Genomic DNA, 15,974 nt, shown 5'->3' on the forward strand with positions numbered 1-15,974 from the left:
TCCGGCCCGGCCGCTCGCAGCCCCGCCGCGGCGGGGGGGGGGGGGGGTGAGGGGGGAGGGGGAGCGTCCCCGTGCCGGCGGCCGCCGCCGCCGCCGCCGCGGCCCCGCCCCTTCGCGCCCGGAGCCGGCGGTGACGCCATCCCGCCCCGCTCCGCGCCCCCGGAAGAGCTCGGGCTGGCGTCGCGCGCCCGCCCCCCCTGACCCGGAAGCGGCACCGCCGCTCCCCTCTTTCCGGTGAGGAGGCCGCCGGAGGAGCCGGGGTCGGGGTGGGCGCTGCGGGGGGAGGCGCTCGGTGGAGATCCGCCGGGTGAGGGGCGGCGGGCGGCACGGCGGGGCCGCGCTTCCGGCCGGGAGGCGATCCGGAAGCGGAAGCGGCGGGCTGCCTGCCTGTCCGACTGCCCGTCCGTCTGGCCGGCCGGCCGGCCGTCTGTCCGCCCCCCGTAACGCTGGCGGTTTGTTCGCAGAGCCGGCCCTGGAAGGAGGAGAGATGCGAGAGGAGGGAGAGTGAGAGGGGTAAGGAGCTCCCGCAGCACCGTGAGTCATCCGCGCCCCGCGGGGGGGGGGGGGCGCCCGGACGGGCCGGGACGGGTGCGGGGGCCCCCAGCCCCGGGGGGGCGTCTCACGGGGGTGCCGCTGGTTGGGGGGTGGCGGTGCATGGGCGGCTCTGAACTCGTCGGGCTCGGGGCTTGGGGCTCAGGGCTTCGGGCGTTACGTCGGGGGGGTCCTGGTGTGCATCCAGACGCGGCAGTGCTCGAACTTCGTGGTGCTTAGGGACTTAGGGGAGGCGTTTTTCCACTGGTTCCAATATCCCACGTGGGCATCTTCAGTGTTTTGCAGCGATTAAGCCTAAAACCTTGTTACTGACCAGTTACTCCGTATTACTTGCACAGACATAAAATGACAAATCACTCAGGGCCTTATATCAGCTGAAAACCGCCTACAAAATAAACGTTAGGTGCCTGGAGAATAAAGAAAACCACTTTACAACCCAATCTCTAAATACCTGCATATCCAACCTTGATTGTGCCTTCCAGAAACACAGCCTCTGCCTCACCGTGTACTTGCACGTGCTTTTGTCTGTGTGTTTATGATTAAAGTGATGACCTGCAAAGAAGTGTAAGCCCAGCACGTTAAGTATGTGGCTCTGTGAAATACTCTGAGAGCTAAACTTCAGGTTCCTTGTCCCTTGTGAGTTCCCTGGTTCACTCGGTTGTTTATTTGGTGTATGTCAATTTGTGGTCTGTACATAGAAGGTGTTTTTGGTTTATATCAGGAGGGTACGTTGACATCTGTCTGATACTAGACTGGTGCGTAGGAAGAAGGTCCCATCTCTGGCCTGTTTGTGGAAGCTGGGATGATGAAGGCACCGCAGTGGGAACATGCTGTGGTACAGGGTTGAAGCTCCAGCCCATGTGTGATAGTTATAGAGCAATTGGAAGGGTTGCGTGCAGAGTTCTGGTAAAGTAAGTGTGAGCGGTGGTAAAGTGGGGGCTGTGGATAGGGGTGCATGTTTTCCAAAATATCCTTCGGCCTAAAAGTGGGATGGGGAGGGACATCTGCGGGTATTAGGACAGTAGGCTGGTGCAAGGATCTTCACCTTTGTTTTCTCCCTTTGGAAGATTGGCTTGCCAGTGAGATTGCATGAAAGCTCTGACTCTTACACCATTTCTCCTTTTTTTCCACATTCTTATAACTTCATTACACTTCAGTCTTTCAAGCTGATTTTTTTGAGGCCTGACATCTATTCAAGCATGAGGATTGCTGGGTGGGGAGATGGATTCAGAGAAAGTTTAGTAAAAACAGGGTAGTCATCTTTGAAGAATTAATACAAACTGTTTTGTTGGTGGTGGGTTTTTGCATGTTTTGATTTTATTTTTTTTTAAATGTTTTGCAAAGCAAAGTGAGCAAAAGTTGGGTTCTTTGTCAAGTTCTGACGGGACAAGTTAGAATCATGAGGCCATTGATTGCACCAGCATGTGCTAGTACCAATTTTATAGTTTGAAGATGGAGTTGCCTTTCGTACTTTGTACTCCTTAAATAAGAAAGCTGTTAGGAGATTTTTGTTTAAATTGTCATCTTTCTGCTTTGCTCCTAAACTTTGCAGTTGAATCCAAGGAATCTGAGACTGGACCATTACAAAGTTTATTTGAAAAACAAGCGTGTGATTGTTATATGAGGCTTTGTTTTTGCAAAGTCAGGTTTACTTAGGTTTGTCTTTTTCTTTCTTTATTTTTTGATGTGGAAGCTGAGCAAATAGAGGCTTACTCATTTAAAACAATAACAGCAAACCCCTTGACATCCCAAACAACAAAAAAATCCCTCTTGATTCAGGTGCTCAGTTGCTAAGGAAGGCCTTATCTCTGTATGTGTGCCCATCCTGTGGAAGAAAACAATCACGTACTTAAGTGTTAGATATATAGGGCCTTGTTGTGGGCAGAGTACTCAAGTAACCTGGCTCAGAAAAGAAATTAAAGGAAGCGAAGATACCTGCCCCATCGGATTCTGATTGAATCACAGCAGTGTAAATCCAGAGTAATTCAGTCAGGCAGCTAGCAGTCTGACTGCATGCCGCTGATGCAAGGTAAATAATTCATCCTTAAGTGGGTTTATTGGTTGATTTGTAGGGAGCAAGTGAGGCAGGAATATTTGGCTTTGCCGTTGTGTGAGCAATTCATAAAAACAAAATTAACAGGTAATTCGGTTCATTTAAATACTGCTACTCTACATAGAGGAAAACTGCCTCTGCATTTTGGCTCACGCGCAGCAATTCCACATGTATTTATTCTGTCCTAATATACTCCTGGAAAGTAAGGGTTTTGTGCTACTCGGGGCATGCTCCTCAGCTTATCTGATGCTCGGGATAGGCCCTTCAGAAACAACATTGAGTCGCTAATTAGACCACTGCCACATCACAACAGAAATGGGACTGGTACTGTTTGCAGATAGCCGCATGAGAAACCTGCCGTGTTTGTTTTCTCTAAGCAGCTTGCTCCGCCAGGCATAGTGTTCACTGAGCAGAGTTTTTACTCCATTTGTTTTACCCATCAGTTTTTCCAGATATGTTAAGGAATCAGCACACTTTCTACTCCAGAAAACACCGTTTTGTGAATTTATTGAGTTTTTCAGCAGTGTTTTCAGTGTGTTTCAAAGTTTGATTGCTAATGATATCACACAGAGGAATGAGAGGATCAGAATGGAAAGGACTGCTGAATTAGATTTCCTCAGCCGGGTGTTCCTAAGTGATGAGGCCTCTGTCTTCAGACAGCTATCTTCTGGTGTCTAACTGGCCCACGGAGAGTTGAGATAGAGCCACAGGCATTTGACTGGGGACAGCATCCTACAGAGCCTTGTCCCAAAGACAGAACTGAAGTGATCTCACTTGGAAACACGGTATCTCGGGCAGGGTAGTCAGGTTGTTTCCCCACTGTGCAGTCTGGTTGGATGAAAGAGGAGGATCTGGTCTGTCAGGAATACTGAGTGACATCTCCAATTTTCTTCCAAGAGTCGGACTGGAGTGGTCAGAGCAGTGGGCAATGGGAAGTCAGGAGCCCTAGGTTTTACTTCTTGGTCTGCTGTGGCTGTCTGTTACCTCGGGCAAGTCTGTTTCCCTCTCTCTGCCTGTCCTTCTTCCTGTGTAACATAATGCTAATGTGCCCTTGCTGCATCTGGGTTCTTAGTGAGCTGGGGTGGAGGGACAGGCAGGGTCCAGAACTTTCACTGCTTGTGGGGTCAGACTGTCTGTGACAGTGAAAAATGTTTTTCAGCTGTGTTTGCCTGGATGCAGATGCACAGACTTCATCATTTATGGCATGTACTTGGGTAAATGATAACTGGGGAATTTTAGAGGTGTTTTGGGTCAGGTGTAGTCTTTTTTTTTTTTTGCATGGAGAACTGGTGGGCAAGAGGCATTTGAGGTGGACCTAAGCCTGTGGGAATAGCAGACATCTTTTTCTCTGAAAATAACATGATTTGGGCAGATAGTTCAAAAGTGGGGAGCAGTTGCTTAAGCAAGAATGGGGAGATTAAGGAACTGTCGCAGCATCAGACTGAGTCAGTTCCCTGTTGGAGTCTTTTTGGGTTTAATGTTCCTTTTGTGTGTGTGTGTGCGTCTGTCTGTCTTCCTTCTCCTCCATTCCTCTTCCCTCCCCCTTCCTCTTCCCCCCTGTGCCCAGCTAGGATGGAAGAATCTCATTTCAACTCCTCCCCGTACTTCTGGCCAGCAGTGCCCACCGTCTCGGGACAGGTAAGACCTTTTGTCTTCCAACCCATCATGCTGGCCATGCTTCCCGTTAGAGGTCTAAGCGCGATACACGTTTCTGTTGCCTCTCTTGCTCAGCCAGCTGCTGGGAGAAGCTGTGGCACAGCGTTCTAAAAGCCGTTCTCCCCACCCTTGTAGATTGAGAACACCATGTTCATTAACAAGATGAAGGAGCAGCTACTGCCCGCAGAGAAGGGCTGCAGCCTGGCTCCCCCCCACTACCCCGCCTTGCTGACAGTACCCACCTCTGTGGCCCTACCCACTGGTATCGCCATGGACTCGGACACCAAGCCAGAGCAGCTGACACCACACAGCCAAGCCCCTGTGACTCAGAACATCACTGTGGTGCCAGTGCAGTCTGCTGGGCTCATGACAGCAGGTAGGGGACTCCAGAGACGTCTGTAGCAGGGGGATAGGGGCGGTGGGGAATCCTGGAGAGTCCTTTTTGGGCTGGGGGTTATTCCGAGCATCTGTGATGGCGTGGACTGCCTTGGCCCTGGTCGTGGTTTCACGGTGAATCTCTGGGCAGTCTGTGCATCCACCCTCTGTGCTGAAGTTTGACTTCCAGCAGTGAGACTGGGGATGTTTTGGGCTGCTCTTGGTACTCTTCTGCTTGGGTTGTGTTTAAAAATAGATGTATAAAGCCTCCTTCCTTGAGGAGGTTGGATGCCATTAGAGGTGTAACACCTGACTTCCGTCTTCATTTGTTTGCAGGTCCTGGTCTGGTGATAACTTCCCCATCAGGTTCCCTGGTGACCACAGCCACCTCTGCACAAACCTTTCCCATCTCAGCTCCCATGATTGTCTCTGCGCTGCCCCCTGGCTCCCAGGCAGCCCTGCAGGTGGTGCCCGATCTGTCCAAGAAGGGGACGACCACCCTCTCCGAAGGTGGTGGGGGTGGCGGGGGTGGGGGAGTTGCCCCCAAACCGCCTCGGGGCCGGAAGAAGAAACGATTGCAGGAGTCGGGGCTGCCAGAGATGAGCGACCCCTTTGTGCTGTCAAACGAGGATGATGAGGACCAGCACAAGGATGGCAAGACATACAGGTGGGGAGCAGGGTTAAACCGTGGCTGTAACGTTGCATGGGGCTGGGGGGGTGTTCAGCCCTTCAGAGGCTTACACGGGGAAGAAGAGATCTTGGCCTCTTCCCTGGAGTCCCAGAGCAGAGAAACTTTCAGATGCAGGGGGAGTTGAGTTTTCTTTCTAATCGGGAATGTTTGCAAACGAGGGGGTTGACCCAAAACTAAGGATCTCCTTAGCGGACAGCCTCCATTTCCTAAATGCACAGATGTTAATATTACTAGGTTGATTAACGACCGGGATCTTACGGAGGCTGAGCCATATCTTTGATGCCACAGCCGCGTAGTATGGCTGGCGTACTGCAGAACGCAGTGCTGTTTGGTGCAACTGGAGCACTTCTGGTGCAGCTGAAAGCCCTAGAGTACCGGGGTGCCCCTGAAGCAGGACTCCAGTCTGCCCAGTATAAATACCCTAGACTGGATGCACAGAGAGCTGGAAGTGAACCGTGGTGATAGCGCCCGCTCCTGTGTTCGTTGCCCCATGTGCTCTCCTCCTATTTCAGCGTTCCCGACAAAACAGGAAAAAGCACGTTTCTGAATTAGGCGTAAGGGTGATCCTAAGCCCTAAAGGTATCGGATGAGAGGGGAGAGCGTTCTGAGCCCTGAAGTTGGGTTTCTGAGCTTGGAGGGATGTGGCGTTAGGAACTTCTACCTGTGAGTCCTGGGAATGGGGGAGAGATCAGCTAGGAGGGAATGCTTAAAGCAGAGGGTGATGAGAGTGAGTGTTTCTGAGAAGGTGGGAACTGGGCAGAGCAGGTGAGTGCTAGGAAAGAAAGGGAAGCATTGTGATAGTCTGGTTGGGAAGCAGGAGCAAGTCCGGGTGATTTAGTGATGGGCATTTCTCAAGGGTGATCAAGATCAGTAAGAGACAAATTAGTAGCTAGGTGAAAACAAGTAGGAGATGGTTCCTAGTTCTCGCTTCCCTACTGTGTGCCCATGAATCCTTCTGAGGCAGACCGTTTCCCTTTAACCATCCTAGGCCTCTTTTTTCTTTTCGGTAGATTTAGCTACGTTTCTGGAATAAGAACAATATGAAGGCACCTACACAGAATCAGTGCATCCACTGCAGGCACTGTTTCATTTTTAACTATAGCATTTAAAAAATGTTTATATTTTTAAATCAATGCAGTTAAATAGCTTCAAAACCAGAGCTTGGATCAGCCTTTTTATTCTCTGGCCCAATGTCCCAGTTTTTCCACTTTGAAAATATAATCAGCGTATGGTGAAGAAGGGTAGGAGTGTTAGGTAGCCTGCTATTTGTAATCCCACCATTTATTTTGGGCCTTAGCCACAATTCCACACTCAAGCTGCTTACAGTCTGGGTTGCTAATTAGGTTGTTAAATATGTATTTACAGGGGACACAATTGGCAGTGAATGCTAGAATTAAAGCTGAACCAAAGCTTTAATTATAGCTCCTTGTTTACTTGTAAGTTTGGAGAAAAAGAAAAATGCCAATGGCCAGGTGGAGTGACTCAGCAGAAACTTTATGAACATGCACTGTCTGTGTAACTGATCATGGAAAAAAATGAGTTTATATGTAGAAGCATGTCATCAGGAAGATTTTCTGTCTTCATCTTCAGTCCAAGTGTGGTACCTCTGCCTCTTCGTCCAGCCCCCATCCCAACCTAGACTTCCTCTGGGCACTATTAAGGTGCAAGATAGCCACACTGGTATTTATTGAAGACCACCAAAGAGTAGTTCTGCCCTCCTTGGGGTCTTCTGTTTGATGCTTTCCACGTGCAAGTTTGGAACTAAAAATAATTGTTCAAAAATAAAATAAAAGGCTGTCGTTTTTTGCAGCTGTGGAAGAGAAAATCTTTGCAATGCAGTTTATGCATAATATGCATATGAATAGACTTGCAAGTTAAAACTTTGAGGACTCCTGGGTTCCATCTGTATTCTAGACTATGATAATCTGGGTAGTTCCCATTACTATAATATGCAAATTAAGACTGTGTGAGGGTTGTCTACTGCTCCCTTCTCAGGCTGAAGGAGGAGTTGCTTGTGGTGTTCTTGTGGATATGTTTGTATGATTTCATTGATTCTCGTGGTGATGCACTAAGGACAATCTAGTCAGATGCCTGGAAGGAGTTTTTGATCAATCTGATTATTTTTTTAATAGTTTATTCCTGGAAAGCTTTTGTCAAATTGTTTGTTGTTTCTTTTTAAGTTCTGTGAGCTGTCCTTTTGTGGGTGTCAGAGCAGGTGTCTGATGTGCCAGACTCCTGGTGTCTTGGTGAAGGCAGAGCAAGGCCTTGAACGGGTAGCAGTGCGGGCAGGTTTTGAAGGGATTGGAGCACAAAGATGATGATACCCCATTGCAGATCAGTCCACTGAACGTAGCGATTCCCGCTCCAGCAAATGGCAGATGTTTTGCTGCTCTAACATCTCTAGAAGTGAATTAGTCTGCTGTGAAATTGGTCCAAGAATCTTTTATGACCAGGTTTTTCTTTGTAAGAAAAGGCGTGAAGCTTTTGCTAATGCTTGCAGATCTCGGACATCTAGCCTTAGGATCAGTCTGGCACAGTCCTTGGTGCTTTGCTTTGTGATACTAGAAAAATGCTCGTACCTGAAGGGGACAGCATCTGAACCTGTCCTTCATGAGTTATGTCACTTCAGTCTTGTCTGGATTCATTGTCAACTTTATTAATCTTCCCAGACATCCTTGTAGGTCTTACTTTTTCAGTGGAAAACAAGATCATCGGGAGAACATCTTTCTAGAAACAGGCAGTGTGCGAAGCACATGGTTTCTCATCAGAACTTCAGAACATGTTGAGGGAGAGAGCGAGCGTGAATCCTGGAGACAGTAGTATCATTCGTTAGCACTGTTTTAGTGCTTGTACCTATGCACTTCTTGAAGTTTGTGGTGTGATGTGTTAGACAAGGCAGGTTCAACTTACCTGTTCCAGATCACCAGTTCTGTCTCAGAAAACAGTTCTCCAGGTAGTTTGATCTCGCATTTGCAAGAGGAAGAGTTTTTCATACGTGTTGCTTGGTGGCAATGCTAAGTTTGTAAAGGCTCCAGTTCTTAATCTGGAATGATTTTTGAATGCTATACTTCTGAACCTAGTACACCAAGAGAAAAGTAGTAGGCTTGAGAAGAGCCTTGCTCTGATACTGTAACCAGCGAGCTCTGTTTCCCACCTTCCTTTGTGAGTTCCCTTACTTTCACTAGGCTGTGGGAAAATTAGGGCGTTTTGGTTTGGAAAACAACGAACAGCTAAGGGACATCAGCTTCTGTGGTGTGTCCAGGGACAAAAAGTGCTCAAGCCCTGGAAGGCTTAGCAAGAGAGAGATATGAGCTGTGGAAGGGGGGAAAAAACAGGCAGAGGGCCTGTTAAGGAGGAAGTTAGGGGCACGAGAGGAGCCAGTGGCTTGAATACAGCAGGTGGGAATGTTCTCGGATGGCTCATTTTCAGCTTTTTTTCCTGCACTATACTGGATTTAACGTCACTCTTTAGTGACTTTCTAATGGTTTGTTTTTTTTTCCTTGATTTGAAGTCAGGTTATTATGGCTTTTCTAAGCCACAAATATCTGTTAAAATGTGGCCAAATTTGGCCAAGTTGTAAGCTTTGAAAAAAACTGTTAAGCATGCTTTGAGACACTTTATAGTTCAGTAGTTGAAATGCGCAGAGATTACTATCTCCTCTTTGACGTTACTTGAGGCTTGAATGCCTCCGGGCACTGACCAGACTGTCCATTTCCCCAGAAGAACTAAATACACTCTGACCCCCAGGCCTTTATGTGAGGCTGGGCTACTCGTGTACTCTCTGCAGTGATGAGCATCTTCTAAAGCTGAAGGGCCAAGCACGCTTTTCCTTCAGTCACAACTCCTCAGTCTGCTTCAGAAGGGGGTCCTTATGCCCGAGTTCACAGTAAGCTTCCCCCCTCCAATGGGCACAGCAGCAAGGTGAAAGAAGGCTGATTCAGATGCGGTAGGGACAAGAGGGAGATATGGCTAGGACCTGGAGCTGATTGTGACCAGGAAGTGTAGAAAGTTGGCAGAGCAGAGACGGGGAACAGAAAGGAGGAAGAAGAAAAGACTAGAGCCTACAAACCAGTGGGTATGGTGGAGAGCCTGTTTGCAACAGAGAGGTGACTCAGAGAAGCTAGGAAGGGCCAAGACTGAGAAGACAGAGGAAGAGCAGATAGACCTACTAGGGGCTGGAAAATGAGTGGGTATCTAGAATTAGTGGAGCAGATGGGGACAAGGGCATGGGATGTGGACAGACAAATAGAAATATGAGGGGGAGGACACAAATGTTAACTGTGAGAACGAAACTTTGAATATGTGCTGCAGTGGAGGATGAAGTGGGGCATGTGGGTAAAGAGTGTAGGACTGGGTCTTGGTGCAGGAGAGAGGGGATTGCAACAGGCTGGAAGGCTAGGGGCAAAGGGAGAATAAAGTTTGAAGAATTAGGCAGAAAGTTTGACCACATTCCCTCCAAAGCCTAGAAATATTAAATCCAATATTCCTAAATTTTGCCGTGTTTCTGCTGTCAGCACAAGAATGTGACCTCCTCTGGCAAAGAGCCTCACCCCCCTCTAACGCTAGAAAAAGATGTCAGACTACCATTAATATCACTAATTGTCCTTGCTGTGGTGGCAGAGGTCTGTGCAGTGGATCTTAAGATTGCTGATGACCAACGTGGGTGTCGGTACGATGCCACATGTTGGAATTTCTGTTTGCTTTTTTTAACAAGTAGTTCCGTGAGCAGCGGAACTAATGAAGCCTGGTTTCCAGCGGCTCTCTCCTGTGTGGATTCTCTGATGTCTAATCAAGGGTGAGCTTACTAGCCTTTCCCTCAGCAGGGGGCTCCAAGAGGGTCTCTCATCTTTCCCAGCTGCGTATTTTTGTGAAACTTGTAGTGACTTTAAAATCCTTACCCCTCTTTTAGCTTTGGTTGAAATTGGCTTATGATCTCAAAACTAAAGAGGACAGGTGTGCATGAACTTCCATATCTACACACACTGTACACATAAGCTTTGCTTTGGATATGAGTGCTGTTCTTGACAGTTAGAAACAGAAATAAGACTGACTATATGCTTCGGGATATAATAAGGTGAAAGCTTGGTTTATGGTAAGTTCTCTCCCTTCCGCTGAGATGCTGTAACTGTGTGTGTGCATGCACGTGTTCTCAGCTCATTGTAGTACAAAGCAGAAGGAATTAAAAGTAAAGATTCTGCAGTCACGAATTTTAATTTTAGTGCTTTTTACTTGCATGTCAGTGGAATGACTGTACGCAAGGGAGCGAAGGGCCAGTTACAGTTTCAACTGGAGAGAGAGAACATCAAAACTCTTCTGTCACTCATCTATCTGGTCACACCTTAATTTGGCCCTGTTGAGTCAATGCACTTTGATACATCCTTGATTATGTGACTACAGTTATTGTATACGTGAGGGCCTGTCAGCATCCTGCACAATTACTTAGAGAAAGGAATAATTCCATCAAAAATAAAACAAAAATGACTGGGGTTGTGGAATAGAGAAGGATGATTTGAGGGGGGCATTTGACTACTAGTCTGAAGAACTGTAGGCTAAATTTGCCCCTGCCACAGATGTCCTGCAGTATTCTACAGCCACGTGGTTCAGGCCTACGTATAATCGTACCTTGAAGCACGTGCGTATGAGTTAGGTCTAGCTTTCGCTGTATTTGCATGTGCTGCAGGCTAGAAATGACCACAGACGGTTATCCTGAAGTAACTGACATTTGGTATTCCTAAAACCATAATCCCTTTGCAAGTGTCATAGAATAGTCCTCTGTTACGTGTTGGATCCTGTTTTGCTTTGCAGAAGCATTGGATCTTATATGCAGCACGGAAGTATTTTAGGAGCTGTGATTTAAATGTAAATTGTATTAAGTTCTTTTCAAAGAAAAATAGTGCTTGCAGGTATCAGGTTAGCCGCTCAGAATTACTTCTTACTAATTGCTTTTCACTCCCGTCTTCTGCTGCTCCCTCCCCTTAAAAACAAACAGGGGTGTTGTGGAAATAAATGAGTGTCTGAGGAACACTGATACTTCTGTGGGGGTCCAGCAGAGGAGTAGTTCTGCAATCTGAGGTTGGAATTGCGTGCCGTTGACAAGGCTCAAGGCTGTTCACATCACAATGGTGATGAAGAATACTGAATGCTTCCTTGTTAAGTATCTGTCTGTGCAACATAATAAGGATGCAGTTCTGTGGAAACAGTCAATAAGGCTGTATCAGAACACGCCTGCATTGCAGAGCCAAATTACGGTGGCATAGATGACCTTACTTCTGGCACTTCCAAATTGGTTAGTGTTTTCTCATGGGGCTTTTGCGTTCTTTCAGTTTTAGCATTAGGTATTATCACTGTACTAGGAAACACCTCGTTGTATTTTGTTGTTTTGCTGGTCTTTTGCTAATGGTGACTGATCTCATAAATTGGTAGAGAAGGTCCTAAGCTTGATGTTGTTCAGTGATTTTGGAGATCAACAGAAAATCCTGGCTGACAATTTACAGGTAGAAGCAGTGATGGTGGATAGGTAAGGAAAAACAGGGGAAATTCTGTGTGGTTGTTAAGCCAAAACTGTTCAAGCAAAACTTGTTTTTATTACAGCTGAATGGAAGGCTTAGTTTCTTGGTTTATTAACCTGTGTGACTTCTCCAGCAGAGTCAGGGATTGAAATCTAGATACTCGGACACAATATAAAACAACCATCCAATTAGGCCTGGACAGAATTGGAGCAGGGGTTGGTCTCTTCCAACGTGGGATATTCTGTAGTTTCCTGAAGTGTCCTGTTGGCTGCTGTTGAAGACCTTTGATCTAAAGATAAGGAATTTTAGTAATGAGGAAACAGTATCCTGGAAAGCAATGACTATGAAAAAGACTTTTAGGAACTAAATGACATCATGTGAGCTCCCAGTGTGAGGCTGTGATGAAAAAGGGTAAATGCAATTGCTGAAAGCATAAGTGCTGAAGTGATTAAAAGAAGACAGGCAACTTGTGAAGTATGCTGAAATACCACAGAATTCTGGTTCTGATATTTTTCCAAATGATCATTTTGAAAAATGGGCAAAACACAAGAATCCCTTCAGAAAATTAGAACTGGAAAAATGCGATACGGTGTTAAAAATATTCACTGCCTTGCCAAGAGCGTGATGGGTATTTGTTTTCTGTAGCCTTATCAACCTATGTCTGAAGGAACGTGGAAATAAGTACATTGAGATCTCAGTGTTGCTGATAGATTTGATAATATACGTGTCAATAGTGTAAATTGGCAAATGGAAGCACGTTAAATTTTTAATGTGATTTGGTGATAGTGTAGAATTGGAGAAGCAGAGGTGCAATTGTCATATGCTTTCACTTGGCATTTCTATACTCTGGCTTTATTTAGGTCTTTTCTGAGTTTTGTAGCTGTGTCTCTTAAATGTTCTGTCTCCTTCCCTCTGCCTCTTACAAAACATTAGTAAGAAATTGTTTACCTCCAGCTTTAAAAAATTGGGGAGTTTGAAGGTTAAATCAGCATTTATCATGCACTGTGCATCCATTATTATGCTATGATTGCATTAGTTACTTCATTAACTCTGCATTGCAAAGGCAGTACGTTTCTTTCCTTGCTAAATATCTGTTGACTCCGAGAGCCTAAACTCAACTAGTTTAACTTCACACCTTCCTGATATGTTTTTTTATAAAACAAACAAACAAAAAACCTTGTGGTCTACTATTTGTAGTTTAATAGAGCAAGGGTTCAATTAAATTCTAAGACCAATCTCAGTGGATACTAGGAAATTGAATCCTCAAGGCTGTGTAAAAGCTTGTATAGTTTTCACAACTGTGATAACAATTAATTAAACACTTGATTGAAAAATGCTGTTAATCCACGTCAGGCAAATTTTACTATGAGATGGTATTTCAGATGGTATTTCATCTCATAACAGCATCTGATGAATGAGGCGGAACGTTCCATGAAAAGTGGAAAAAATGGCACTGTGTGCCTCAGAGTTGTAGTCTAGTTGCTATAAGCATAATTTTGTTTATGACTCATCGTGATGACTTTCATATGGGTGCAGAATTAGAATTGTGCATCCACCTTTTACTGGCATTTCATGATTTTTGAGGGTGTTTGTCTTAACATGCACATTCTTTTAATGTCTCACTCTATTTCTGTAGATTCCTTATAAAAAGAAAGGATTATAAACATTGGAAGGGGTTGTTTTTGATCTCTAGCATATTGCTGAGTATTAAGTTAACTATTTACGTGGAGAAATACACCTCTGCGTTGTTAAGAATATGTTCTCCTAAGCTAAATTTGCAGAGCCATAACAAATGGTTGTAGGGATGTTGTATAATGCTCTCAATGGGAATGCTGCAGTCATTTCTGTTACTTGCTCCCAGAATACAATGGAGGCAGTAGTAATTTAGAAGCACGATGGGGAAAGAATATCAAAAATGCATATTAACAAAAGAAGATTATTTCACATAGCACTATGTTCTTGTTTAGCAAGCAGCACTGCCAACTTTTCCTATCCCCAGCAAGGAAAAATTCACTGAAATGAAACACTGAAGCATTGCAAGTGTCAGATGCAATGTTCTCATTATCTGTATAGATTTAACATTTTTTTGAATCCATGTTTACCCACTAGAGGGCTGATTGCATCTTCCCCTTTAATATTTGATGATGTCTGAGGCAAAATGCAAAACCCTTAATTAAATGGATCATTTGTTCCATTGAAAATGCCTGCTACCACATAATACAGAACTCTCTGAAGTGCAGCTTTCAGCTGTATTCCAGGGCTTTTTTAACTTACAAGACTTACGACTTTGTTAATGCTACATAACATTCGTGCCCTCTCAGGGCTAATGCTAGTTAGATTATTGGAAAACGAGTCCCTGCAAGATTATTATTTTTTTTAAGTGTTGTTTGAAAAACACTACTGAAATGTCTACAGCTGCTAAATTCAGACAACTAGGGTTAGTTTCTTGTTTGGTTGGTTTTGTTTTGTTCTCATTTTCTGGTTTGTTTGTTTGTTTTGTTTCTAACACTCGGATTTATCTTCCATTCTCATGCAGGTGCCAGAGTTTTTGAAATACCTTTTTTATACGTTTACTTTGAAAATGGAAAAGGACGTTCAGTCTCTTTCTTTTCATTAAAGTTTATTCTAGGGAATTTCTGACCTGAAGGCAGATGCATGACAAAGTAAATAAGTAAAGGAATTGCTGAACAGATACTATGGAAAATAGATTAGATGGCTTTATGTCATTAGAGTTATAAGGGGTTGGACTGCTTAGACTTGATGACATAGTAAAGATCATGAATTTTTCAAAAAGGAATGGACTTCTAAAATATATGGTCATGTGTACATCACAGAAGAGATTAGTGCCCAACATTATGTTGAAGCTCAAGCAAAACTTCTAGAAAGGTATTACTCACTGACGGGTAGCTGAATTCTAAAAACATTAATTGTAGGTGCCAAGTGATTGAGACTGTAATGCAGCCTCGGAGTGTTGTTCCAAAGATACATTATTCTCATGGTTGGAAAGATCCGATTTCTTCTTGGATTTTTTTGAACTCATACTGTCAGTTATTGTATCTCATGGTACCTTTGCTGCATAAACCAAACCCACAGTAACTGATTTTTCCCCCCTACATAGATTTATATGGGTATTGACGAGGCTATCTTTTAACCTTTCCCCCAAACCTGGATAGACTGGGCTCAATGAATCTCTTCTGTGAAGTAGATTTTCCGCACACCATCATTACCAAGCTCTCTGAACTTGTCTGGATCTTTTAGTAATTGTTGACTGTATAGTCTTCAGCACTAGACATGCTGTTGCAAGAACAGTTGCACCATTCCCACTTAGAAAGATGATACCTGCCATTCCCCTTTGATTCATTGAGCCGTATTAGCACAGCATCGCACTGGGAGCTTGTTCTCAATTGAATGATTCATCATCAGAGGAGTGACACTGTGGAACAGACTTCAGCTGAGAATACTGGCAATAAACATCCACTGAGAAGGAGCTTGACAGAGTCATGCACGGGGTTATGAATTAATTCCTTGCATTAGCAGAGAACCAGACTTGGTAACTCAGTGGTACTTTCAGTTCAGTGTTCACTTCAAAGTTCTTTCTAGCATTGCTTTGTTCAAGGATACAGTCCTCATCCTCCACGTATGACTTGATAACTGCAGAATACATACGCTGTCTTCAAGTCTATCATGTTTCAGAAAGTCTGGAGCAAACTGGACAAGTGTTTGGAGATAATTGGGTTTATAAACCAAAAGCTACTTTTTCTAAAAGATGATCCCGATGTTCCTTCTTACTCCTCGTATCCCTAGCAGATCTAGGGATAAACAGCCGAATTGCTTCTGCTTCTTGATTCCAGAAAGGATTTTTGTATGTGTGAGCGGGGAGTTACGTAAGGGTGTGTTTAGCTTGTGCGTTGTGTTCAGTTGTGCAGTTGAAAGGAAATAAGGGAAAGATGAAGGTAGGAAATGCAGAAGCAACTGTTAGAGGTGATGATGAATGTAAGGGAGAAGAACAATGTTATGGCAGGTGTGTGGTAGAATGCTTGGCAGGGAGGCACGGCTTCCAGTTATATGGCTTAAAATCAAGCTGTGGCTTTGAAGGGCCTGTGGAAGTTAAGGTAGGTGCTGGATAAATACTGCCTAC

The 15,974-nt window shown here is 45.0% G+C and overlaps 1 protein-coding gene across 8 annotated transcripts in view; it reads left to right on the forward strand.

Moving 5' to 3' along the window:
* Nucleotides 1-217: 217 nt before the first annotated feature.
* The window catches only part of ZNF384 (zinc finger protein 384), a 38,158-nt gene continuing 22,401 nt past the window's right edge, over nucleotides 218-15,974 (forward strand). For 3 of the 8 annotated variants that reach the window (XR_004747124.1, XM_035314027.1, XM_035314054.1), the window contains exons 1-6: nucleotides 312-513; nucleotides 1,274-1,463; nucleotides 4,177-4,243; nucleotides 4,397-4,637; nucleotides 4,973-5,303; nucleotides 10,045-10,122. Coding sequence is in view for 7 of the 8 variants with exons in the window: in XM_035314027.1 (XP_035169918.1) it covers nucleotides 1,411-1,463; nucleotides 4,177-4,243; nucleotides 4,397-4,637; nucleotides 4,973-5,303; nucleotides 10,045-10,122 (770 nt within the window). In the remaining variant the exon portion in view is untranslated. Of the gene's footprint in view, nucleotides 235-311; nucleotides 514-1,273; nucleotides 1,464-4,172; nucleotides 4,244-4,396; nucleotides 4,638-4,972; nucleotides 5,304-10,044; nucleotides 10,123-15,974 lie in introns of those variants that run through there. The other 5 variants (XM_035314048.1, XM_035314060.1, XM_035314031.1 and 2 more) reach the window with 4 other exon arrangements.

This window comes from Oxyura jamaicensis, chromosome 1, assembly GCF_011077185.1.
Source record: "Oxyura jamaicensis isolate SHBP4307 breed ruddy duck chromosome 1, BPBGC_Ojam_1.0, whole genome shotgun sequence".
Classification (NCBI taxonomy): domain Eukaryota; kingdom Metazoa; phylum Chordata; class Aves; order Anseriformes; family Anatidae; genus Oxyura; species Oxyura jamaicensis.